The sequence below is a fragment of the Rhipicephalus sanguineus genome, chromosome 1 (genome assembly GCF_013339695.2).
Source record: "Rhipicephalus sanguineus isolate Rsan-2018 chromosome 1, BIME_Rsan_1.4, whole genome shotgun sequence".
Lineage (NCBI taxonomy): Eukaryota > Metazoa > Arthropoda > Arachnida > Ixodida > Ixodidae > Rhipicephalus > Rhipicephalus sanguineus.
This window is the reverse complement of record NC_051176.1, coordinates 257039259-257065167: the sequence shown is the minus strand read 5'-3', so window position 1 is coordinate 257065167 and position 25909 is coordinate 257039259. Positions and strand designations below refer to the sequence as shown.

General features: G+C 47.4%; 1 protein-coding gene across 3 annotated transcripts in view; it reads right to left on the bottom strand.

Moving 5' to 3' along the window:
* LOC119378561 (hemicentin-2) overlaps positions 1-25909 on the bottom strand; it is a 392255-nt gene that overhangs the window by 93515 nt on the left and 272831 nt on the right. For all 3 annotated transcript variants that reach the window (XM_049411494.1, XM_037647659.2, XM_037647652.2), the window contains exon 3: positions 428-538. In XM_049411494.1, coding sequence (XP_049267451.1) covers positions 428-538 — 111 coding nt within the window. The remainder of the gene's footprint in view (positions 1-427; positions 539-25909) is intronic.

Sequence of the window (25909 nt, the reverse complement as noted above, 5' to 3'; positions counted from 1 at the left end):
ATCGACATGTGCTCATCAAGAAGGGATTGCCAATACAATACGAGATAGTTTTAATTGTATTTCTTTTAGTGATGTAAGCACATGCCAACTTAAATTAATTTTCATGTTTCTCTTGTCACACCACTTGTTAATGTTGAAACATTTGTTAACATTAAGCTGGCCGTCCTGAGAAGCAGTAGGAAGGTGATTATCAACGAGAACGTGCTCCCTCTGCACTGGCATAGATGCGGGAGAACGTACGCCATTTGTGAGGGCTTTCTTTCTATTACGCCTCTATCAAAATGCTGCCGCCGCGGCCAAAGGACAACGATGTGCGTTGCGCGCATTGAAGCGCCGCGTTCTTCAAGAAGGCGTCACAGCGTCACGTCACGCCGCTAGTAAATGGCGCGTCTGCAGGAGAAATTCGGAGTTCAGTATTCATACTCACCTCCAGGAGTCTCACAGGTGAGCCGTAGCTCGTCGCCTTCGTAGTAAGGTCCGACTATATCCTTCTTAGTTCTCCCTCTCGCGTCACGGATAATTGGAGGCTTCAGAGGTCCTGCACAAGATCGTACAAAATAAATTCAATAAAACATTTGCTAGAAGCATCACAACAGACACTATCTAAGCTTCATTAGCGAGGTGAGCCAAATCATACATTCATAACTTGCAATACGAGTCGGGATCTTTACACGAGTATGCCGCACAAAAGTATTCACACTGAGATCAAGGCCCACTTAGTTATCAAAGTTACGACAGTTGAATCGAAGACGGCAGGCAAATCTACAATGCATATATTCTGTAAGCCATTTTTTGCCATTGACCGGCCATTTTCACTGATGAATCCGTTATCACGATTAACTGGTGTTCTATCTTAACAGCCTTTCTTGCGTAATAACTTCCTTGTGTGGTCACGCGCCTGTACCCGTATATCCCGCTGTTATACCCTTCTGTATTCATCTGCAAAAGTCTAACACACAGGCCTCCTGAAAGGCGAAATGCACGAGGTGGCTTAATACGCGCTCGACAGACCAAATGTTCCCATTTATGTTATGGTAGGACACGTGGATCATGTGAACCAGTGGCTCGGATCATTTGCCGATAAGTTCCTCCTAATAGGCCGCTTACCCAAGGAGAGACGGCGACAAAAGGATCAGTTTTTTCTCATTCTTGAGAAGCGAGGTACCCACTCAGGGACGCACAAACCCGTTTCTCAAAAAACACGTGCCTTTGGGCTGCTTCTTACGTCGCTCAGTACAGCAAACCACTTGCCAGCGACAAGTCTTCGGTGCTATCTGTTACAGTGGAAATAAGAGTCTCCACGTGCGCTTCTCAACATCAAATCCTCTTGTTACTGCTCGTGGACAAGCAAACCGAAAAGTGAATACATTCTTTCGATTTCACAAAGCTTTTTCCAAGAAATTTATTTGTTGGTTAAGCAGCGGACACATGCTGAAAGAAAGTGCTTCAAGGTTCACCTTTAAAATTTTGTATTTTCCTTTGAGAAGCACATATAAGACGTCTACTTGCTTATAAGCTCCCTATACGGCCTAATAGCGATTTCAAAAATTGGTCTCTGAAATCTAGACAGTTAGAGAGAAAAGCTTTCTTGGAAGTTTATTGAACCAGTGAACTAGAGCCGGGTTTCTTTTTTGTATTTCTTTTTCTTTTTGCGAAGCTCTGAGTCTCTTTTTTTATCCTGCAGTTCATGTGCCGCTGTTAAAAGCCAAGTGGCGTTAAAATTTAATGACATAATGCAAGAACATCACAATGCAGTTTATTCGTGCTTTGGTCAACACAAGGCCTTGATGCCAGGCTCCCATTGAAATGCATAAAATTTTCAACGTGCGCGCACTGTCACCATAATATCACTGACTGCAGAAGATGCTCAGCCAGCGCTATCACCTTAGTTATTATTATCGTCATGTTAAGAAAGAAAGAAAGAAAGAAAGAAAGAAAGAAAGAAAGAAAGAAAGAAAGAAAGAAAGAAAGGAAGGAACGAAGGAAGGAAGGAACGAAGGAAGGAAGGAAGGAAGGAAGGAAGGAAGGAAGGAAGGAAGGAAGGAAGGAAGGAAGGAAGGAAGGAAGGAAGGAAGGAAGGAAGGAAGGAAGGAAGGAAGGAAGGAAGGAAGGAAGGAAGGAAGGAAGGAAGGAAGGGAGGTTAACCAGGCACATGCCCGCTTGGCTACCCTACGCTGGGAGAATGGGAAAGGGGAGTATAAAGATGAGAGAGAGAGAGAGGGAAGGAAAGATGGAAAAGGTCAGTAAATGCCCTGACGCGTATGTAGCGGTAGTACTCTACAATAGTCAAAGGCGTTCACGAAAGCCCGTAGTCCTCAAAAAGCACAAAAGCCCTTTAACTGCCTTGCGAGCCGACGAGCGATAGGGACGGTGCTCCAGCAGCATCTGCACGGAGAGCGGCCGATCGTCCAATCGTCGCAACGCGTCAGGAAGTGTTCGTCTCTCAGAGGCAAATCGAGGGCAGCGGCATAGCATATGATCTTTGTCTTCTTCGGTGCCGCAGACCTCGCATGCCGCGCTGTCAGTCACAATGATGTGCAGGAAATGTTTATATACTTCTGGGGTATCACATCGAGCCGGCTACCTGTGTTGTGATGAGGAACGAGGGAGTATTATGCATATATACACTTAAAAACTTACACCTCAGTAGGCTCACACAGTTACGCTTTGTAAAGGAACAAGTTAAATGGAGGAGGAATAAACGTTTACCGTACGAAACGGTATCGCGGTGGTAGTCCCTCTTCTACCCTAGGTGGGATGTCTCCTCATTTCAGGAACCGCTTGGCCTCCCACGTTTCGAGAAGGTCTTCGTTTAGTAGTGTAACGTTTCGTACAGTCTGTGCATTATTATACCGTGGGTGTAAGTGTTCCTCTGAAGTCTTCTCAGTGTGGCGCTGTCCTCATTGAGGAAAAAAAAAGAAAGATATCATAACACCATGCACTACGGCGTAGCGATTACCATCCACGTCTATCATCCACAAATGTGTATTTTGGCAGCCACTATCATGATATTTCTAACGAGTATTAAGTTTAATTGTGCACAAATCGCCGCCTCATGATTCCTCTTTGTGTTCCCGATTCATTTGTTCTATCGTATACCACGTCTTCCACGCACGATGGAAATGACAATTGGTTCTCCAAGCCCACTGACAAAATCGTGACACTGTCAGAAGCGCACCGGTCCAGAGATTGAGCGACCGAGGGAGCGACTACAGGCTGATTAGTAGGCACAAGTGTCCTTTTATTACTTGTTATGGACCGCTTCTTTCAAGATGGGTGGTACTCGGTGAGCGCGGCAAGATTGCTGGTATTCTGCTAGAATAGCGAAAGCTTGTTTGAAGAGCGGCTTATGCCGCATATTAATTCACACACGGTGAAAATAAAGTGTTTTGTACTATGCCGTATATATTTCGAAGAACTTGTGGCCAAAATTCAAAGCTGAATAATCATTGCCATGAACACCGAGATGGGTCTTGAGCAAACATTCGTGACGGAAAATAAGCACAGGTTTTTCAGTCCGTTCACATTTGCTCACTCGAATGAGCAGGTTATATTGTTAGGCAAGAAAAACGAAAAGGTAGCTGTTCACAGAACGCAGCTAGAGTAAGCGAAGAAACGCTCAGTAGCTAGTGGACAGATTGCGCAGTGGTTTTTTCTTTTCTGCATCAACAGTAAAGAATTATTTAATGGGCAGAATTTGCCTCACACTTTTGTCTTACGCTACAAATCTGTCGGCGCGCTGTCCTTTGATTCTTTAAGCGCACCACGTCTGCGTCCCTTTAAAAGTCGATGAGCTGAAAAGGGATGGTGGTATGATGAGCAAATCTATCGAATAAATGCGTATGTTGAGTCTGTGGGGCGTCCTATAGCGCGGTAGTAAGGCATTGTATTGGGGTTGTCTAATAGATGACGCTGTTGCAGCATTACATATACATTTGTCTGGTTTCTACTGCAAGTTCTCTATAGAGGAAAAAAAAAAAGGAGGTGATAAGAATCGGTGCCATCAACACAGAAAGACAGCTTTGTTTGAAAAAAAAAAACGCCAGGCCCGTGCGGAAAGCGCCGCACAGTCACAGCGAAAGCTGGAAGAGCTGCATTTCTAGAGCAAGTTATAAACTCTCTTGTGGCTGCTAATGCAAGCACACTAGCAACGTGCCCACTACGCCACAAATCATAATTTTTGTGAAGTTGGGAAGCACCCACCACGACAATATTCGTCATTCTGCGTAGAAGCGAGGTACCATCTGTAAGGCATTATGTGCATTTTGTTGATGCGACGGTTGATGACGATGAAGAATTATTGCTGAGCCCTTTGTAATGGGTTGGAAGCTTTAAACCACCCGCTAGTTACGTAATTAGCATTGTGTGATGTCCGGTCATTATTTAACTCTCCCACGCTTTATGACATACGTTAACGTGAGAAAGAGAGAGAGAGAGGGAGTTAATTTTATTGAGACCCTGAGGAAATAGATAATGGGAGCCTTATGGGCTTCCTAGGCAACCAATAGAAGTACACGTGTGAGGAAACCACTACGCTATAAATCATCATAATTTTTGTGAAGTAGGCAAGCAGCCACTATGCAATTTTTCGTCATTCTGCGGAGAACCGTGGTACCCGCTAAACACATGTAAGGCATTATGTGCACTTTGTTGATGCTGTGGCTGATGACGATGAAGAATCATGGCAGAGCCCTTTGTAATAGGTTGGAATCATTCAACAACCCCCTCCTTGCGAAATTCGCATTGTGTGACGCCTGGTTACAGAATTCGCGTTGTGTGACGCCTAGTTGTTATTTTGCTCTTCTACCATACTACATTACATATGATAATGTGGTTCATTCCCAACATGAAGCCTGTGTAGGGTCTTTTTGCAAAGCAGTTTCAAGCGCCGGCATGGCTCTGAGGTAGAGTACTCGGCTCCCACGCAGAGGATCCAGGTTCGAACCCTCGTTCCATCCTGGATAGTTCTTCTTATTTACTTTATTTTCTTATTTCGCGCGATAGTGGTTACGGACATCGGCGGCGGTGGCGGACACCTACGGCGCCAAAAACGGCCGTTGAAATGATCTCATAACAGTATCGCTGTAAAAAGGACGATGTTGATGTTAGAAAGTTGAAAGAAAAATCTCACGTGTAAACTGTGCATGGCCGCATCTTAATCGTAGCATAAGGAGCACCTCAACATAAGGTGCACTCACTTCATAACTGTCACAGATATATTTGCGGTGCGTTAGGCATTTGAATTTTAATTTATTATTACCACAAGTACACAGCATACCTAAACAACGAGGATGGTTAGGATAAAAGCTGCATAACGACAGCTTGACTAGTCCCACCTCCCCGTGAAACACAAGCAGCAACAGGTTGCCTGCAAATCAAGATATTGCTGCAGCAACATTTGACGCATCGCGATTTTGTAATAATAATTGTTGGGATTTAACGTCCAAAAACCACGATATCATTATTAGAGACGCCGTAGTTGAGAGCTACGGAAATTTCGATCACCTGGGATTTTTTAACGTGCACCTAAATTTAAATATTTTTTTTGTCATTCAGGAGCCGCCGACATCAGCACAGGTCTGAAACAAGCCAGAGTGAAAGCGTAGCCGTGCTCTTGTGACGGTTTGTCTATCGACTTCTCTGCCGAGGTTTTAAAAATCGCATTTTTCTAACTGTGTTTGAGCTTGTTTCTTTTTTTCACCCCAACGGCTGTCTCAGCAATCAGTATCAGTGGACGCTCGACGTGCAGTCACTTCAGAGCATAATTCAAATAAGTCTTTCGCTGTGGTACAATGACCTCGCCCTAACGAATTATTCTGACCCGTACACGTAGCACGGATCTAGGCTCGAACTGTTGACAACGCATTTGCATGAGGTCTGATTCAGTGGCTATTCTTTTCTTTTTTAAGTATTTTCGCCGTGCTAGCCGAATGACAGAAGCCTTGATGTTCACCGGAAAATAACAAAAGAAGAGCGCATGAAGCAAGGTTGTGTGCGTAGGAGCTGTTGGTGGGGGGGGGCACGTCGGAAGCCATTCAGCCGATGCGAACGGAGATGGCAAACTTAGCTGGTGACAAAAGAAAGAGATCTTGAAAGGTATGTGGAATGAATGACAATACATGCACGAGGGTTTTTGAACGTGCAATACCACTTTAGCCCGAATCTCTAAATTGCATTTGGATGCTCCTCAGGCTACAGCTTTTCTTTTTTTACTTGCTGTTTTCAACGCAGTTCCCCGAATTGAAATTTCAACAGACGAGAACGACATGCTATAGGATTGTTGCTTTTTTCGTGCTGTTCACGAGACGACGCAACTGAAAGTCGGCCTCAATAAAGAACACCGAGAGCCGTAGCGATATGCCTCCGTCAAGACTAGTGGACAAAAACAGCTGAGCACAATTGTCCCCCTGTGAACAATCGCGTGGGCACGCGATTGTTCACAGAAAACGTGGGCACTAGAGCTCCTATACAATAGTGAACAGATGGCCTCACGAAGCCACGTGTGTTTCACCGGAGTGTTGTTTGTTCGTTATACGTAAATAACTGCGATGACTGAATAGCGCATTCGAAGACAACTTCAAGCAAGTTATCTGTGCACTATCGGGCATTCATACCATGACATCTGGCGAGTTATAACCATTAGTTGACTCTGCGTTTTCAGTTTTCTCTGCCTTTTTATTTGACCTCTCTCGGTCATCTTTCCGAACCCTGTTTACCCAACCATGTGCAGGGTAGCAAACCCGGGACTAGTACCAAGTTAACCTCCTCGATATTTCTTTCCATTTCTCTCTGCCTCTATCTTGTTTCTGAACGCAGAAAGCAGGGCCGATGCTTAAATACGAAGGTTCTATTTGGGGAACTGGGGAGATGAGGACATCCACACGTGTGTAGATATCGTGTTTCCGGAAAGGTTGAAGCGCGGTGAGAGTGTGCGCTATTCACTTTTTTACGCTACTGTAAACTAATGAATTATTAGTAGTGCAATTTGGGCTCTCATAGCTACACGAGGCCGAGTCCGCTGTGGCGACTAGACGAAAACTATCGGTCGAAAAACACGAAGGTTATCATCCTTTGTGTCCCGTACTCTTCCCCATGCATCACCATTGCTGAGGGGACAAACATATTACTGCATTCCCCCCGCACACGGTGAGCTCACCGAAGCAATGTTTAGCAGTGCGCCCGGCTCGCGGCAGCCTAGCGTAAATCGTAGGCGCGGCTTGGTGACGGGCGGCCGACAGCTTAGCACCAGAGGCAGCTGTCGGAGTCGCTCCTGCCTTTCTGCCCCGGTGTCATCAATATGCATGAAGCAGTCCCTTGCTCGTATTGGAGAGCACTGTCAGTGTATCGTGCGACGGCACTTATTATCAAGAAATGGGATGTGCAATTTTTATAAAGCCAGTGTGTTCGCGCTCATTAATACGGCGTCGCGTATTTTCGCCCATATCGCCTTTCATATTCTTGCAACGATAATTAATGAACTCGCTATCCGTCTTTACAACGTGGGCATACGAAGTACCGTATTTTGCTTTTCCCAGTTCACTGACCTTCTCTGATTGCCTCCGTCAGGAACATTACAGGAGGGCGAGCGAAACTGTTGTTTACGTAAGCTGCGTATTCCACGACACAGTAACAATGTGTGTGTGCGTGCGTGTGAGACAGAAACCGAAAAAAGAATAAGGGTACTGGATTGACGCGATAGTTTCGGAATTATGATAAATGCTCATTATACTTTACTCATTTTGACTCAAGCGTTCGTATATCTCCGAAACTTTCTATATTTGTAAGGAGTTTTTAAATTAAGCAAGTTTTACAACTCTTGATAAGTACCTAATGATGAAAACATTTTATACGATCGTCATTCATGAACAACAAATAACTTTCGCACTATGAGTTATTTAAGCAATGCCCGTTAAAATATAATGTATTGTACTTTTAGCTCGACAATAAAAAAATGTTTTACTTCTAGAGGCCACTGTAAGCAATTCGCACAAAGTGCGTTTTCATAAACGATCACTGAAACCATATCTTTTGTTATCTCCATTGACGCAGTCTTTAGGTTGCTATACGTTATTTATTTCAGCCTGTACATCGATCACCGAGAACCGCCGTCCGTGTTTGGTACTCTCATATAGCTATAAAAAAGCGGTTCATGTGAAGTTTAGAATTAAGAAAAAAAAAGCGTGCTAGCAGGCAAATGTAAAAATCGGAAATGTATATTTAGGAAGAGAAAAAAAGAAGGGGAAGTGTATTTGATCATTTTGGCTTAGGTGAAAGATCGGCAATACATTTCAGCGTTTTCCCACGCACCTCTTCATCTTCTGAGTGGTTGATGTTTCAATCCTTTCTCTGCGATCGCGGTTGGATGCCAAACGCAGCACGAGCGGCATTCTCTTCGGGCTCAACTGGTTGGCCCTCGGGATAAAACAGAACGAATGTAAAATGGACTCGGGCAGGCCTTGTTGTGGGCCGTGCGGAGCGGCAATAATGGTTCTGGCGAATGAGCCCGATGCAGCGCTTAACCGGCTCAAGCAGAAAATGCAGCGGCCCGCATAGCGAGCGAGGGGGGCAAGCAAACGTTCGGAGCCATTATTCAAAGGCCCGCGCTTTGTTGCGGCACATTGAAGCCGGGCATGCATCACGCGGCATTTGTTTTCGATCAGAAGTAGCTGAAAATCTCTTAGGCGGTGGCGTGGGCGGCCGCGCGCGATTTGGAGTCACTTGGATCCGTAATGATCTTCAAAGACGAAGAGCAAGGGCAGCCGGAGCGAGGCCCCACTGCCACCCCTCCTGCTTTCGCCCAAACCCCAGGATTGCGCCGCATCGCGGCCGTTCCCACTGGCGGCGCCGTCCATCATGCCGCTGGGGAAAATTGCACCGCTCGAGACACCGCGGCCAAGGCAACTGGAACAAATCTTCCGGGGCCCCCGACTCTCGAGAATTTCTCGAGACTCTACGTGATTGCGTTTTAGGGGGTATTAATCTTTATTCGCCCTCGCTGTCTGTCTTGCCAGGACCTTCCGTGCACAAAAGCAGCCCCATGCTCGGCCGTCTGCTTGGCGATTTATGAACTCCGGGCAATGAGACCAGGAAGCACGGTGTATACACTTAACATGTGGGCGTGTTGCGCGGGGAGTGAGTTGCTCCGGTAGCCGCGTGAAAGTGCGCTGTACTGGCGGCACCCGCAAACTTGCTGCCGTCTCACGCCTCCGGGGACCGCCGTGCCTTATGGCTCAGGAGTCCCCGGCCACGCGCCTGCCGGATCTCCCGAGACGCACCGAGGTGAAACCGGAAAGCGGTCTGAAACTAAGTCTCTTATCAGTTCTTGGGTATACCGGGAAATGTACCTTTGGATCTTCGAGCAACACCACATGTGTGCGTTTGTCGCCTTTTGCGCTACTGCTGCGACCACATGCCTCGTTGCTTTTTCCCCCGATGAGGCGCTCCTGCCTCGTCCACTGCCACAGTAGTCACCCTCGTTCCAGCAGAAGTTAGGCACGTTTTGTGCATGTTTGTTACGTAACATATTTACGTGTGCGCGGTTTCACAACGCTGTACCAATGAGCGGCTTGCATTTACATTTCCGTGAAGATTCTTAAAAAAATCCTTGTCGGCCGATGGATTTTCCACAACAAGGTGCGTTGCGGTAGACAGAAGCTGGCTTCATTAATTCCCGTTGTTTTAGTGGTGGTCGCTTGTGTGAGGGAAATGGAGTTTGCGCTTGCACCGAGGAACGGTGCCGTCTCACACTCGTAGGTGTAGTGTGCGCGCTTGCGTGCTACCAACGGAGTTGCCATGGTGGAGGTAAGTGTAGAGCGATGGAACAAACCAACGAACGGATAATAAAACATCCCCTCGTTTGTTGGAATTGAACTAGACACCATCGATTCTATACGCACTAAGTATTTTAACACCTTTATGGAGCAGGAGGGCGTCTGGTTTGCTTTCCTTACGCTGGGGGAAGGATATTAAGGGACGAAAAGATAGGGAGATAGAAAGGAGTGAGCGTACGAAAAATTCGCGTGAGCTTAAAAAACACTGCTGCGTTCCATAGTACTGGACGCAGGATCTCAGGCGTATCACGTTCCACTGTAGATAGTCGAGTCACGGTGCCTACTGACGGCCTGCAGGTACTGGACATGGAACATCCAGTATCGCCATACGGACTGAGCGTATGGTGATTTCAGCGTTATGGATGTTCGAGTATGGCCAAGACCTTGACGTTTGGCGGTAAGATCGCGGGGGATAGGGATAATGAACGCCTTTATTTAAGAGTATAGTTAAGAAGAGGCGCCCCTATTCCAGGATATGCCTTGAGCTCATCATCTGAGGCTGGCCTTAACGACCAGCCTTAGCTGATCCTCGTTGGTGTGCTAAGGGTTGGGGAGCTTTAGTGGGGATTTTCCGCATTCTCTTACCATATATGTTGAAGGTACACAGGTTCTCCGCAGAAGTGGCGTTGCGTAGAACATTGCGAAGAGCATTACGTAAGGCTATGAAGTGATTTTTGGTTGGGTGTGAGAATGTGTTGACCTGAGAACGTGGAGTAATCTCTCGTGCGCTCTAGGTAGTGACTTGTGTGCGGAAGGGTATGTTCGGCGGGTCAGCTTTTAATGTGTGATCTCATAGCACGTGACCAGAGGGTACAAGCGCTTGGACTGGGCTTCCTCGGCGTTGGCTCGGTTGGTCAAATCTCGAGCCACGAGGTTAGCGATCTCGTTCCTATGAATGTCGTGGTGAGCTGGCGCCCATATGATAAAGACTGCTCTTGTTGGCGGCTTTTAGCAGGTGATTCTGAGCATGTTGTTGTGTATTCTGCCGCTAGCGAAGCTGCGACACGCCTGTTGAGAGTCGGTAATGATGGTTTCCACCTTGGTTTGAAAGAAAGCGAGGGCTGTGGTCGCTTTCTCGGCTTATAGAGGATTGTTTCGCGCGATCGATATGTTAATTTGATGCTCGTTATTGACGATTACGGTAGCTGTCATGGCTGCTCGTCCGGGGTAAGGCGCTGCATCGGCTGCGCAGGGTTCACACCCGATTGACTGGCACAGTCCCGGGCATCCCTCCGCTGCGAATCACTGGTGGAAACAAAGTTTTCCTATTTGCCGAGTTCTTGTGGCAAGTAAAAAAAAGTCGACGTTTGAAGAGAAAGGCCAAGCACTGATAGGCATAGCAGTCTATCGGAAATATGCACGAATAAGATTGATAGCTTTATCTATAGATAGTATATTTTGTAGCAAACATTCTCTTACTAATCAATTAAGAATCATGGTATTACGGACGCATACACAAGCACAAAAAGATCTCACTCAAAGACTGCGAACACTCGCTGTCACAAAACCCGCGAGATCGATAGCGCAGGCAGCGAGGAGCAAACGCACTGCCTTGCCACTCACTGTAATATGTCTCTGAAGCTTGGGATCACGCGATCTCCAACACTAGACGCGCAGAAAGACAGCTCCTACGAAGCCACGAGCCACCTCTGCTCGCCGAGCCTTTGTGTCTGCAGCAGAATAGAAGGTAAGGTGCGAAGACAGTATGCACTCTGCTGCGCGTTAAGCTAGCTCAGTAGCCATGGCCAAGCTAGCTATAGTAAATACAGCATAAGAAGGAAGGAGATTCCCCGCCCAGATGACCGAAGCGCGCCGGTTGCCTCCACGACTAAAAAAATAGTCCCGCTCTGGAACCCGACTAGCTACCCCAGCCGGACGGCGGAGTCACTGGTCGTCCAATTCATGACGTAAGTCTAGTTTGTGCGCCCATTGGGGGAAACTCATAATCATCCGCATTCGAGGAGGAAATGTCGCTGCCTTCTAAAGTTGTATCCGAATATATCAGCTGCTGCTGATGATGACGTCGATGACATATTCGATATTCGAAAAGTTTTTTGCATTGTTCGTATTCCATTCGCATTCGAAAATTTTAACATTCGCACACCCATAAACATAAATAAGAAGAAAATCTCACGAAATTAAGGCGTCTCTATGTAAATGAATCGAGCGAACGCGAAAAAGAAATAAAATGCAATTTGCAGTACAATTAGCTGTACAAAAGCTGTTACTGAGCGAAAAGTAGCAATGCGCATGTATTCTAGACTAATAAATAAATAAGATTTGATAGCAGATTTCCCTTTCTTTGCCGACACAACATTTAGCCGTTTGTATTGCAGTATTGAGCATGAAGAATGTGGCAATATGTGACCTCACAATGGGTGGAGACGTTCTGTCACTCCAGTGGGCCCTCATGCGTGCAACGTAGTGACAAGGAAGTTTCTAATGTCATTCCGGTGTAGAGAGAGTACGACTCGTGGTTTGAGGGAAAATAAAGACGCTTATTTCTGCAACCCCAGAGGGAGTACGGCTGTGGCTTCGTTTTGGGGGAGCGTAAAGGGGAGTGAAATAATAGAGAAGAATGAGGAGGCCACCTTCTCGAGATAATAGTACCCACAACACCGAGCGCCAGGCTGGGGTAGCTCTCTCCATTACAAAAACCGGTGGGAGCCCGGTGGCACTGGGAATCGAACCTAATGCCTATCGACTCGAAGGTGAATGCTTAAACCACATGACCACCGCTGCATGACCACCGCTGGGGCGTTTGTTCCTTTGTAACGCGCACATGTCGTCAGCTCTCTCTCTCTCTCACCATGCGCACCCAACCACACCCAGTACGAGCTTCGCAAATACATAAAAGCCTCACATAGCCAGTGCAAAATTGCAAGCATCGCTTCTATCTCTGCATCGAGCGATGTACGCTATACACATATACATGCTACATATGACGAGCCGCCCTTGCGGCTAGTATTAGCGCGTACGGTTCTAGCAAGGGAACCCACATAAATACAGTAAATCTACGTGGCAAGCACCCAGTGGTTGGTGTGCAACGCATTAACAGCATATGTCGGCATTCGCTTCCGTGACTGGCTTGCACGTGCTGGCTGTAGTACAGGAACGTCCAAGGACTCATAGCCAAACGACCCGGAGACACGTCGTCTGATTAGCCGTATCGTATGGACTGTGGCTTGTGCATCTTTGATAAATCGCTCTCAGGGAGCCTATCCTGCTCCATGCCGACTCCTCTGGACAGACAAGAGCGTAGACGTATGCTTACTCGCAGACCACGCGAGCACATTGTCCCCACGTGTAATAGACTGCCTGTACAGGGCAGGCAGCATATATGACGGTGCTATTATGTTTACAGGTGGTAGCTCCCAAACGCGCGCATAGCGGTCCTCATAAGTCGCCCATGGTGTATAGACGCCTCTTTATGCGTTACGTGTGTTTGTAGAATGAAAACGCCGACACACACGCACGAACATACGCACACGGACGAACGAACGAACGCAAGTGCACGCGCACGCGCACACATTTTCAGTTCGCTATCTCCATATCACGCGAAGTGCGTTTTAAGAGACCACGCTAAATTCATACACCTACAACTACTCGTGATGAAGCTTTAACTACGCGAGCTGCGTGTCCTAAGGAATGGCGTGCGTAAAATTCTGCGCATATAATATTGCTTCGTGGATGAAATCGCTCCATCACTTGGATGCTGAAAATTCAAGCATGGTAAATGGACCACGCATGAGCCACCAGCCAGGTTAGTTATGAATAAAGCAACTTCGATTCAGCCAGTTTATTCGAGATATACGCTTCTCGTGAGCAGCGAACTATACATAGTAATAATCTATCACGCCACTCATCAGGGCTAGCAGCACTGCTCTGGTCGTCGAGTATTGCATAACATCGAAATTTCGCAAAACATCTTCGTGTATAACTAAACTGTGACGCTGCACAAATACATAAGTATATACGAGCGTCGTCCCTCTTTAGTTCTCTCTTTTTAGGAAATACGTACTCAATCAAGACGGTATTCAAGAATGCTATAATTTGCAGTATGTTGGAAGAAAAGTAACCCTTACAAAAGGCCAGAAATACGAAAGAAGCTTTACGAAATTTTTCGTCAGCGTGAGCACCACCCTTTTTAGAAAAAGAATAAGAAAAACATCGCAGGAGAAATAGTTCAGGGCCTGTATTTTAAAAAAAATACGCTGAAGTTGACCTTGATTAAGCCAATCATAATGTTGCACGTATTTTTAGCAAAGCAAAATGGCCATGCAAAAAAAAGCATTTATGAACAAATAGCTTACTGAGTGCAGGTTTTTTTTTTTTTGACTATCGCCAATCTATAAACGGGCTTTCAATTCTCAATAGTGAGAGTTTCATAATACGCGTGTCGTATAATTAGAGTTCATGAGCCAACTCAGAATCATTTTGGTTCTCGTGCTCTAAATACTTGGTGAACAAAAGGACAATCCACGAATAATATTGTCTTAGGAGGCATTGGACACTGGCCTACCGCCTTCGCTTATGATACGTCTGAGATCTCGCTATGCTTGGGCCCGTTCTTACGAACACTTTTTAGCGTAAGAACTTGACCTCGCCGTTAGATAAACATAACTATGTGAAAAGAGAGAAACGACAATACTGCTAGTGGTCTCCTTCGATAGTAACAGATTTTCATTCTGTAAAGTGCGGGCATCTCTTTCACACTGTTATATAGATGAATCGGCTACTAAGATAGAACGGCCGAAGTCGCGGCTTTTACGCACCCATGCATTGTTTAGGCGTCATATCTTCAGGCGCACCTTGTATTAAGCAACGGCCATTGCTCATTTAAAGGGCAGAGTATATGACGTTGATTAAGTGTTGTCACTCTGGGCTCGTAATAGATTTTCTTCGTCCTTGCCGTGTGGAAAGTCACCCAGAGAGCTGACAAAGCATTGATGGTTTTGGGGTGAATAAATTCTCGACTGGCATTAGATGCTCGCAGCCTTCAGGTGTTTCACAGTGGTCCAAACGAATGCGCCACACACGGCCAGGTGGTAACACACGCCACATTTACGTACGTGCGTCGCTTACCGGCTCTTTCCCGCTGACACCGCGGCGAGGAGGGACAATAAAATAAATCAGTGGATGCGATGAGAGCTCGCGGCTAAAGAAAGCGAAAGTCGGAGCCGGGCGCCGAGAGATGCAATCGTCACCAAGGCTCTGCTGTCGCGATACAGCGCCGCTGGCAGGAGGAGAAGCAGCCGTCTCCTTACTGCCGAGAAGGGTTGACGAGGGAGTGCACGCAGCGGAAGCCGCAGAGGTGCGCGCGCTGTCCAGCTAGTTGAAGGGCCGCCGACGCTGCATCCGCCCTCAGCTTCCTATCTGCGCTCCCTCTCGCCCGAGCCATCCATCTCGCGCCCCGAGGAGATGACATATCTATCGCCGCTGCTTTCGGAAGCCCTTCGGGCTTTTCTCCTGTCCCCCCGCCGCAATATAGGCGCGCGCATCTCTCAATTCAGGACGCCGAGCGGCCTCTTGCCTGTGTGTGCGTGTGACGCTGCGACGACCAGCAGGGTACACAGACACGCTAGCGGGAGGAACGCGTTGACGCAGAGCGTGTGGGGGGGGGGGGGGGTATAAGAAGGGAGATAAAAAATAAAAGAATCAGGAAGCGTGCGCAATGTCGTAGCGACGCTCTCCCGCGAGGCTGTGCGCGTGTATTCTCCAAAAAAAGAAAAGCGGAGGGGAAGTAGAGGGCCTCCGTGAGCCGGAATATTCGGCGGGAAGAGAGCTCGACGAATTGAAGGAGTGGTACACCTATGTATGCGGTATATCTGGGTTAGGAGATGGGTTTTATTATACGCCTAGGCGGCTCCATCTCTGGAGGCCAACGGCAGCGGTAATACATGCGCTCTGCCAGCGCGACGTGTGTGTTTGTATATATCTATCTACACACAAACACGCACATGCACCTATCTCGCTTGTGAGAACTGGAGTGGCGCGCGGCCGCATAAAAGCTGGCCGGGTCGCGAGGGTCACTCTCGACGCGAGTTGGTCGCGCCGAGCTGGAATGCGGCGGATTCCGCGCACGCTCGCGCACTACGACCGCTCCCCCCCCCCCCCCCCCCCAGCCATATTCTTTTTCCAAAATACTGCGTATTTTTAAACAATCCGGTGAAGTGTGGCGTTCTACTTTTTTCATTCTTCCTTCGGTCTCGTCGTCGCGCAACCCACGAGTTTCACTAGCAAGCGGGCGAATGACCCGGAAGCCGGCGCTAAGCCCGCGTGGACGGACCGACGCGTACGGAGAGGAGCACGGACTCACTCCCTTTTCTCTCGCGCGTCAACAAACCTCAATGTACATATGCATGGTTTCGTTAGTGTAGTCGATTCAACAAAACCTTCTGTGACTGGGTGTGCTCCTATGTTTTCCTTACCAAGCGCTTCCGGCAAAATGGACCCTGGCCCGTGCAATGGGGTCGCTGGGTTCATCTTCTAAGTCCCTGACACAATTCTTTACCGCAGCCAGCGGAAACAAAATTCAAACCCGTATTCATTTAGACAGGCGGCGGTTAACTAGGCCAAACTATACGTTAGGGCGTTATAACACACCCTGGCCAATCCGTAAATTGTGAATGTTATTAGCGGAGGTGACTGGGCCACCGTCATACGTACCTTAGAAATTCAGCACTTGTAAATTTGGCCCCGTTGACCACCTTTATCACAACGGTGAATACATGGCCTCGCCGGTGCAAACCATTAGGACCATAGCGAAGCCTAGTTTTTCACAGATAACGTGCCCAGCTCGATGTCTTTGCTGGGAAAAACTCGGTGTGCAAGCTTCCTTCTAAGCGCGCACGAAATACACTTCTGTGTACACATAACGGTTCCTTTAGCTAATTTTTTTTGTTTCCTGATGGAAGTTGTACATGAAAACATCTTGTTTTACTTCTTTTTGATCTAAATCACGCTTTTTGTGAAACGTGTCGAAATATGCACACGAGATTCCTGCAGAACCATTGCCTACAGGAGGCTTAGCTCAAGACAGTATATTTACGTAAGAACGCATGCAACAGTGTTAACTTTAGTTCTTTTTCTTTTCTTTTTTTTGCAAGCGAGCGCGAGTAAATAGACGTGCCAGGGGGCTTGTACGCATACGTGGTAACGCATCTTTCGCCGGGACAGGGAACAGTGACGGTTAAAAGGCAAACGTCCTCGCTGACAACCGTTTTCTCGGTGCAATACACTCGAGCTGACAACGAAAGAATTCTTCTAAAGCAGCACCACTTCACCAGAAACGATGCTTCAAGAAGGCAATGGAATTCGAGCGCAAGTCGGTGTCACAAATTTTAGAGAGCATCCACTTCTCTCAGACGCTTCTCAACAGCTTCTCTACAGAATGGGAGAAAAAAAAAAAAGACTCGCTAAACACTAACGGGGTACTCCAAAAATAGCAAACGGAATCTGCGAATAGAGAAGCGAGATACAGAAGGTAGGAAAGGGATGCATGAGATCACTAGAGCGGCTGTCAGAAATTTCAGGGATCGTCGCCCGGTATGCCCTTGCACTCTCGAGCAAGCCGTCTTTTCGGGGCTTCACTATCGACGCGAATGCGCAGCTCAGGCATATCCGTGGCACGCTTTTTCCGAAATAAAATTAAAAAAAAACACGCACGTGCATTGAGGGGTGAAACTTGCACGTGCACAGACACAAGAAGTGCATTTGGAATAAGGGGGAAAATGCATCAACGTAGGCTGGTGCCTTTTCGTCGAAAGTCTAACTTTTTGAGTGCCACCCTTCGTTCGTACGTTAAATTTTATTATGACATTATAGCGATACAAATGTCTAATCTTTCGCCTGCCTTAAGTAAGTCTTGAAGTATTGTGTAGTTAAGCGTAAGCTCCGCTAATTCTACTGTCAGTGATTGGTCCTATTGTATATGTTATAATAATGAGCAAAATATGGTTTGATGTAATTGATCAAAGCAAGATTCAGTCTTGTTGTTCGATAACTTGCGGCTGTATTTATTAAACTCCAATCACGCATGTTTCTGCCTAGTTGCTTAGAAGAGCCCGCAGCTGCCCATGCGGCTTCTGAAATATTATTACTATCATTGAGCCTTTGCGTTTTGTTGTGTAATTTAAATTAATCGTTAGCGCTCAGGTTGTTCTTTTTCGTCTCCTTTTCCCCCATATTATGAAATATGGCTACAAGTTTGATGGGGCAAACACAAGCGGGCAAATGCAGGGGATGAGAAGTTGGACTAGCGCCCGTCCTGTGCGTTTCGTGGTTGTTTTTTGTCTTCAATACCGTAAAAGTGTTTCATAGTACCACTATCCAAACTCAGCCGCCTTCCGGCAAAATTTACTTGCGCGCATGCATTTTCCTACACATCCCGAAAGGGAGCAGGAGGGCGGGGGGGGGGGGGGGGCAGTAAATAGAGGTTGTACATATCCCTATGTTTTTCTTAAGACACCCCTTTAATTTGTAATCGGACAAATTGCGACGGGAAATTTTGTTTAAGGGAGACGGAAATTAGTGTGCACGATACCTGTGCTTGTACATATTCGACTAATTCTTGCGTGTAGCTGCCGTAAACCGTAAACCTATTAAATTTAAAGATGTATTCTCACGTGTTACTCAGTTTTGTGTGTTCATAAGCAAATCTTCATCCATTGCATAAATCGGAGTCATAATAGCAGGAGTCACAAACGTTTCTAATCCTATGCAACCACATCGACACACATAAAGATTGCCGTAGTTGAACGTAGTTAAGCCAAATTTGCCGAGCGATATCTCCGTTTTGCTTGATTTGGGAAAGGACGAGACCACTAGTTTGCAGAGATTTAACCTTATTGCACGTCTTGATTTACGCGAGGACACGCTGTTCCTGCTTGGCGACACGCATGCGTGCGCGCTTTTTCTTGAGCGCGACTAGCGTTTCGCTGAAGCTATTTGGCCGACGTTGCGACGACGCAAGATACGCGGGGGACGAAGCATGTGATCAACGCGTCCATACACTCGAGAAATGTCGGTGCGAACTCATCGGCGAGAACGTTGCACCATCTCGCGGGCAATGTGTAAACAATTTTCTGCGGCGCTGACGCCGCTCAGATACGCTGGCGTGACCTTGACAGAGCTTGAAGGTCAGATTCAAAGAACGAGGCGTTTTCTTTGTACGTACTTGGAGGAGTAGAACGGTTTCATGTGTAGGGTTATGGACACGCAGGTTCTCGACGATAATTGCGGCCGACGACCCCTGATGTTGCATTTCAATACCTGTTTACTTCCCAACTTTACCGCCAGAAAGCCGGCAACAGAAGGCAGGCAGCTGAGAGAAGCACGTCATCGCCTCATTTTCGTTTTTGCACACATTGCAAAGCCTGTTTTTCTTTTTTTGGACTCAACAAAAAAAAAGGGGGAGGGGGGCGGGGGGCACTATGGTGAAACGTCGCTCCCCTAATGAAGAACCCTGCGCACGCCTATGCTTATTACCAAGCGCGATTTCCTTTCAATGGAGTCCTGTACGACTTTGCCAAGTAATGACCGATTGACCTCAGTATCGGAGTTGATTTCCTCACAAATCGATCACCGTAAAATGTTTTCGAATCCGTCAAGTACGAGCGGAGTCACAGGATTTATCGCACGCTTTAATCGCCTTCTCTCTTCTCTCGTCCCGACGAGCGTGCTGAAACCTACACAGGGAGGGATGGCACGGGAGAAAGAAGTTACGTCAGCGCGTATCATGACCTTGAGCGCGCATGATCAAATGCGATCGCTCTCTCCCGCTGTGATTCCTGTGAGCGCTAATGTGGCTACTGCGTAATGTTCGCAGACTATGGAGCTCGGCGCCGGCACGTGGCGGCACCCCGTGGCGAGTAGCGCATCTGATCCAAACGCCGCTCTTGATTTATGTCAGCTATTGGTGAACAGCGTGCTTTCTGTCGTGTGACGCCAAACAGCAGGCGCCGGTAGCTCCGAATAGAGTGAGCACAGGCCTTTGTATGAAAAGAGGGCGCCTGAGAAAATGGCAACTTCGCAATCCGCTTCTAAACTCTCCTTGCCGCGCACAACTGCAGGATTTGGTTGAGCTGTTCATAGCAGCGTCTCTTTTCGCAGGATATTTTTCACCATGCCCGAGTGGTGGTTTATAGATAGGCAAGTTGGCTTTTTCTTAAACATTCACGTCTTACAGGCAAAGCACGCTTTACAGGGCGGGTTTCAGTGTCATTTGATGTAGCAGCAAAAATAAATTGGGGCAGCTACGTACTAGTGGTGCGAAGATTGAGGAAAGGGCGGAGCTGGTGGCGTTCCCCTCCTCCTTTCCCTCCTTCTCAACTTCACTTCTCTTTCCCACCCCTTGCTATACAATATTGCTATGCTATGTCGGTATCGTGTTCCATTTTGTTTTGCATGTCGATCGGTATGGATTGACCCGATGAAGTCTAAATTGGCCAAGTAATTATTGCTCATCTGGTTCCATCGAGGTCGTAATCGGCATGAGTAAGTTATCAATTAGTAGTAATTGGTTATCGATTTGGAATTGATTGGTTATCGAACAGTATTGATTGGCTATCGATTGGCTATCAATCGGTATTAAACGTGTATCCAAGCTGTTTTCGGGAGGCAACGACGCAGCGTCTTTCATGTATCTAGCGTTCGCCAGCGTCTGGAACAGCCAGGTCTTGAGTTACGAGGTATGCCCTGTTTAATTTCCAATAATTTTAAAGGGATCTTGAGCTACCACTTTTTCAATTAATCATCCAATAACCTCAGTGTCGAAGTTTATTGTCTCACAAATCGATTGCCGCAGAAATTTGTCGAATCTGCCAAGAACGAGCGGAGTTAGTGATTTGTCGCACGCTTTACACACTTTCTCTCTTCTCTCGTCCCATCGAGCAGCGATCTGGAAGCTACACAGGGAGGGGTGACAAGGGGGAAGGAAGCTGCGTCACTCGTCATGACCTTGAGCGCGCGTCATGAAACGCGATCATTCCCTCAGGGTGTTATCCCGATGCGCGCTAGTAATACTACTACGTAATTTTAGTACACTATAGAGCGCAGCGCTTGGCACGCGACGGCACCTTGTGGCAAGAAGAGCATCTGGTCAAAACACCGCCCTTGGTTTGTGTCAGCTATCGGCCAATAGCAGCACTCTGTTGTGTGATGAAAAATCAGTTGTATGACGGTCCTCCGAAGAGAGCGTATTGGCCTCTGTATGAAGAGAGGGTGCTTGTTAAAGTGTGTTGAAGATAATCCCTTTCCCTCGGATCGTTGCGGTGTCTCTGGCCGACACCTGTTTTCCCACGGGGGTGTTGGGGTGGTTGGGACACCGGTGCAATGTGCCTGTGAACGGGATTACGACCGGGCCTACTAACCTTTGCTGGACCGGACAGCGCCGACAACAAGAAAGAGAGAGAGTGGCCGGCTCTTCGGACTCGGCGGCCGAGTCGAGCCGTTCGAACAACGAAAGACGAAAGATCCACTTTCAGCTCCATAACCCGGTTGTAAATATGTAAAATAAACTTCTTGTAGCATTTAGAAAGGTCAACGTCATTGAGATACTGCCATAGACCCTTTTTATAACAAAGAGGCAACTTCGCGCTTCGCTAGTGAACTCTACTTGCAGTGCACGACAGAATGATTTGGTTGAGCTGTTCCCACTAGCTTCTGCTTTCGTCTGTATGTGTTTTTTAACCAAGCACGAGGCGTGGTTCAGGACCCCCTTAAGTCATATAGTCAATTAGTTTTCCTTTTTAAGTCATACAGGGGCCGCTTGCACATCGTATTTGTACACCTGCGTCCATGGACAATTCCGGCGCGTGTGCTGCATGCACCTGGCCTTCCGTGCCTTGCACAAAGCATGCGAATGCATTAGACTGCGTCTCGTGTTGTGTCTGTGCATGTGGGCATAAATCTTCGCTCTTCGCAATAGCCGGGAAGCCCACCACTGAAACGCGTTATTGCATCCTAGAGACAAATAGCGTAGAGGCGGAGAGCCAGCTGAGCTTCCTTGCCGAATGCCTCCGGCTCGGTGTCATTGGCATGGACACTGCTCGCTATACTCGGGCAGTCAGTTACCAGCTCGGCCGTGAAGTCTGTATCGCGCGAGATCACAGTTTCGCGTTACCGCCAGGATGAATGGACTCGCAGCTACCACGCTACTGTATTTCTTCCGTCGGGGTCGCCGTACTTACCGCGGCGTCACATGAGCTTAACTACATACCATCACTTTCCCTACAGCGTATATGGTTGGGGTTGTTCGTATACGGTTGGGGTTGTTTGAGTCAGCGGCGCTAGGACGAAAAATTTCGATTTGCGTGTCGCAGGCTCACATCGTGGCCCCGGTATAAATGAACTCCACATTTGATGCCTTTGCTTTAGCGCAGATCTTGTTGCACAGTAGTCAATACAGCAGGGAATCATAATTATAAATTTACTGCTATTTTCGCTTATATACTTAGCATTGACGTCTACTGTGGTATGCTGTTTGTGAGCTCTTTCGGAAATAAACTGCTGCTCTGTAAAAAAATTCGTTTTTCATTGCCGGCAGAGCGACATAAGCGGTACAAGTGATCACCGCGTGCGTTCTGACACACACTGTCCTTGAGTGCTGCTGTTGCGCTCATTTCCTCATGTGCGCTCCTCGGCTATGCGACTCCGAGGTCAGCATAAGCGGTAAACGCTCCGCGCGCGCTACGAGTGTTGTATCGCCTGGCGACGCATGCTGCGTCAATACAGTTTTTTCCACCATAGGCGCACACACAAACACACACACACACACACACACACACACACACACACACACACACACACACACACACACACACACACACACACACACACACACACACACACACACACACACACACACACACAAATGCGCGCGCGTACTTACACATACGCCATACTCACCATAATCAGCCCACTATATTTTAAGCAAACTCAATCATCTCGCATTAGCGCTTGTCTCACAATGCATCATTCACTCCGGCTGGACTCTTCGAACGTCTCCAGACTAGGATACATGGCTGACAACGTGTTTAACTAGAACCAGGTTAAATGCATAATGACTACAGTCACTACGATTACAACGTGGCTCGGTAGCCCCTGAAAGCGGATCACATAACCAGCGAGAAAGCGAATGTAATTATAATATCTGGAGTTTAACATCCCAAAACCACGATATGATTATGACAGACGCCGTAGTGGAGGACTCCGGAAATTTAGACCACCTGGGGTTCTTTAACGTGCACCTAAATCTAGATACACGGGCGTCAAACAAGAAAGCGAATGTCAATATTTGCCTAATTTTTTAGACCATGTAGTCATTTACATGATCATATTTTTCTATCACTTCGACGACGCCTGTCGAGTCAGCATCGAAAGCCATACGTGGTCAGTCGCGGCAATAAATCTTGAGGACTGTAATATTCCGAAGAGCTCTCCTACCATACACGATGTCGTGTGGGATAGTCGGGTACTTCTGTCTACGTGATATGAAGGGATATGGAAAGCCGCGCTTGAGCTGTCATTTATTGTAGGCCCGTCCATGAATAGAAATGTGCAACTCCACTGAAACAGGTGCATATGCTGGAGCGTGAGAAGTTTTTCTTCTTGCTTGCAGATCTCTTGCCTATATATATATACTAGGTTGCAGAATTCTAGGTTGAACAAAAGACTGTATGAGGTGCCAGTGAGGATGGCTGACATTTAGACATAAAAAATTAGGTTGCTGCTAAAGCACCTCTTCATAAGCACGTAAAGATTGACCCGTTCGTCAGTTTTTTGGGAAGTACTTAACGGAGCGGGTGCGTATCATGACTTGTCTATAAGTGGATGAAGTGTAGCAAGAATTGAATATGCGAAGAACATGAATGCGCATTCTTCTGGTTTTCCGATCACAAGGACACTGAGGGCATTTTATTCAACCTGGGAGCTATTTATAAGTGATGAATAAAATGACGCTGTTTGCCGTGCCATATCTACATGATGCTTTAAAGATAATTCGACCGGGCCAAAGCATTGAATGCCGGCAATGCATAGTAGAAGATTCATTGTGCGATTATCGGGTTCTTCAGGGTTGAATATATGAGCTCTTCAAGTTAGTCTTCAGTCCAGCGCAAGTTCAAGAATGCGACGCATCCCCATTGCAATACAGTCTCGTTGTTGGAAAGGCTAATCCGGTTTCGACCGCTCTTTGTAAACGGTAACACTGCTGAAACGTTGGTGCCGGGCTCTGTCAGAAAGCGCACCGCTACATTTATGCCTTTCTGAAGCAGTTTGAGCTCCTTTCCATCTTCTTCCTGCTTCTGAAGCAGTTGAAGAGACACTGCCTACCGCAATATCTGAATCGATGTGGGCGGTACGATGGGTAATTTACGCTCGAAAAGTATGCGCTTAACACTCGGGGTGCCCCGCTTTTAGCTCGCAAAGCGTGCTTTACTATTGAATGCGCATCGTTAATAAGTCTGTAAATTGTATTGCTTAGCGCATCGCGATTTCTTTGGTGCCCCGTAAGAGCGCATTAGTGGACAGGGCTTAACTCGAAGGAGCAAGAAAGTTTCCCGCAGGAACTAACTGCTTGCTCGCCTAGTTGGAAAGCTCACGTTGCGAGGGGCAGCATGCATTTTAACCCATTGAACGTGGTGGATACAGTTGCTGCATTTTGTACACCAAACGTATTACTTGATCAAGCTACAGGAGAAGGAGACATCAGTTAAATGGAAGAGGTAATAACGTGTTACTTGCCGTAGAAGGCGGCACAAGGCGGTCAGTCCAAGCTTGATATCCCCATTGCGCTGTGACACGGACCGGGGCATGCAAGCGTGCTGCTACGTAGAAATAAAGGAATGCCGATGTGACAGCGGCGGCGTTCGCTCCCATTCACGGGAATCGTTCGCGCTGACATTTTCAGAGCATTCAGACGAATTCTTTCTCGTTTCCGAGGGCATCTTTTCCAAGAAATACTTTCAGGACTGAAATATCGAGACAACTTCGGCTATATTGCTTCACCGAAATGCTTCTACGGCGTAACGCGTGTATACTATGTACAACTTGCATCCCATGCAAAGAAATCGGCTTTGGTGACTCTTTAACTGCCGTTCACAGACGGCTAGATAATATCGGGAGTTAGTTTTATGCACGCATTCCAGCCCCTGGGGCGACGTTCACCAATATATGTGGAATAATATTACTATTTCTTAAAGACAAAAGCGGGGAAAAAATTACCAAGGACTACTTTGCTCGAAGGTCAGCTGTATTGTTCTAAAATCAAAGTTAACGTGCTTGCATCGTCTATAACTTGTTAGTGCGTGAACAAGAATGAAAAAGAAAAAAAAAACAAGGAAAACATGCAAAAGTACACAGTGGGAACGAGAGAACGCTCTCGATGGCAGGAGGGGATGGTCGGCGACGGAGGTATAAGGCGGTCTTATAGACCGGCCATCAGAACACTCAGGGGGGGGGGGGGGGGCTAGCACCCTTACACCCCTCACCACAACCCCTTTTCTTTTCATAGCATCATTCCTCACTCCAACCGTGTAGACAAGCCGAACAGAGAGCACAAAGCAAATAGGAAACGAGCACGGCGGCGTCTGCCGTCGAAGGTGGTCCCAGACCTCGGGCCACCCGCTTCGGATCTGGAGCTAGCGCGCGCGCACGCGCGCGGTGAGCGCGGGAATTCAAGGCACGCTCCATTCCGTGCGCTTCTCCGAGGAGAAAGCCCGAAACTTCCTGGGAGAATAGGACAACGTCGCTGCTGTCTCGGCCGCCAGCAGCAACGTAGCGCGACGCCGCTCCTCGAGCAAACAGAGATGGACCGAGCGGGGCGAAGTGTATATCGCATCTTCCCCTCGGCAGCGTCCCTGTTCCTTCTTGTCGACCACTTTTTTTTTCTCGAACTTTTCCTTTTATCACATTTGGAAGCTGAAAAGCGAGGGAGCAGAAACAACAGGCAGGAAATGTCCGAGCGTGCAAAAAAAAAACCGAAGCGACGTAAGCCACAGCAGGGAGACGTGAGAGCAGCTCACACGCGTCCCGCGAGCAAATAGAAAAAAGAAAGAGAAAAAACACGACAGTCAAGA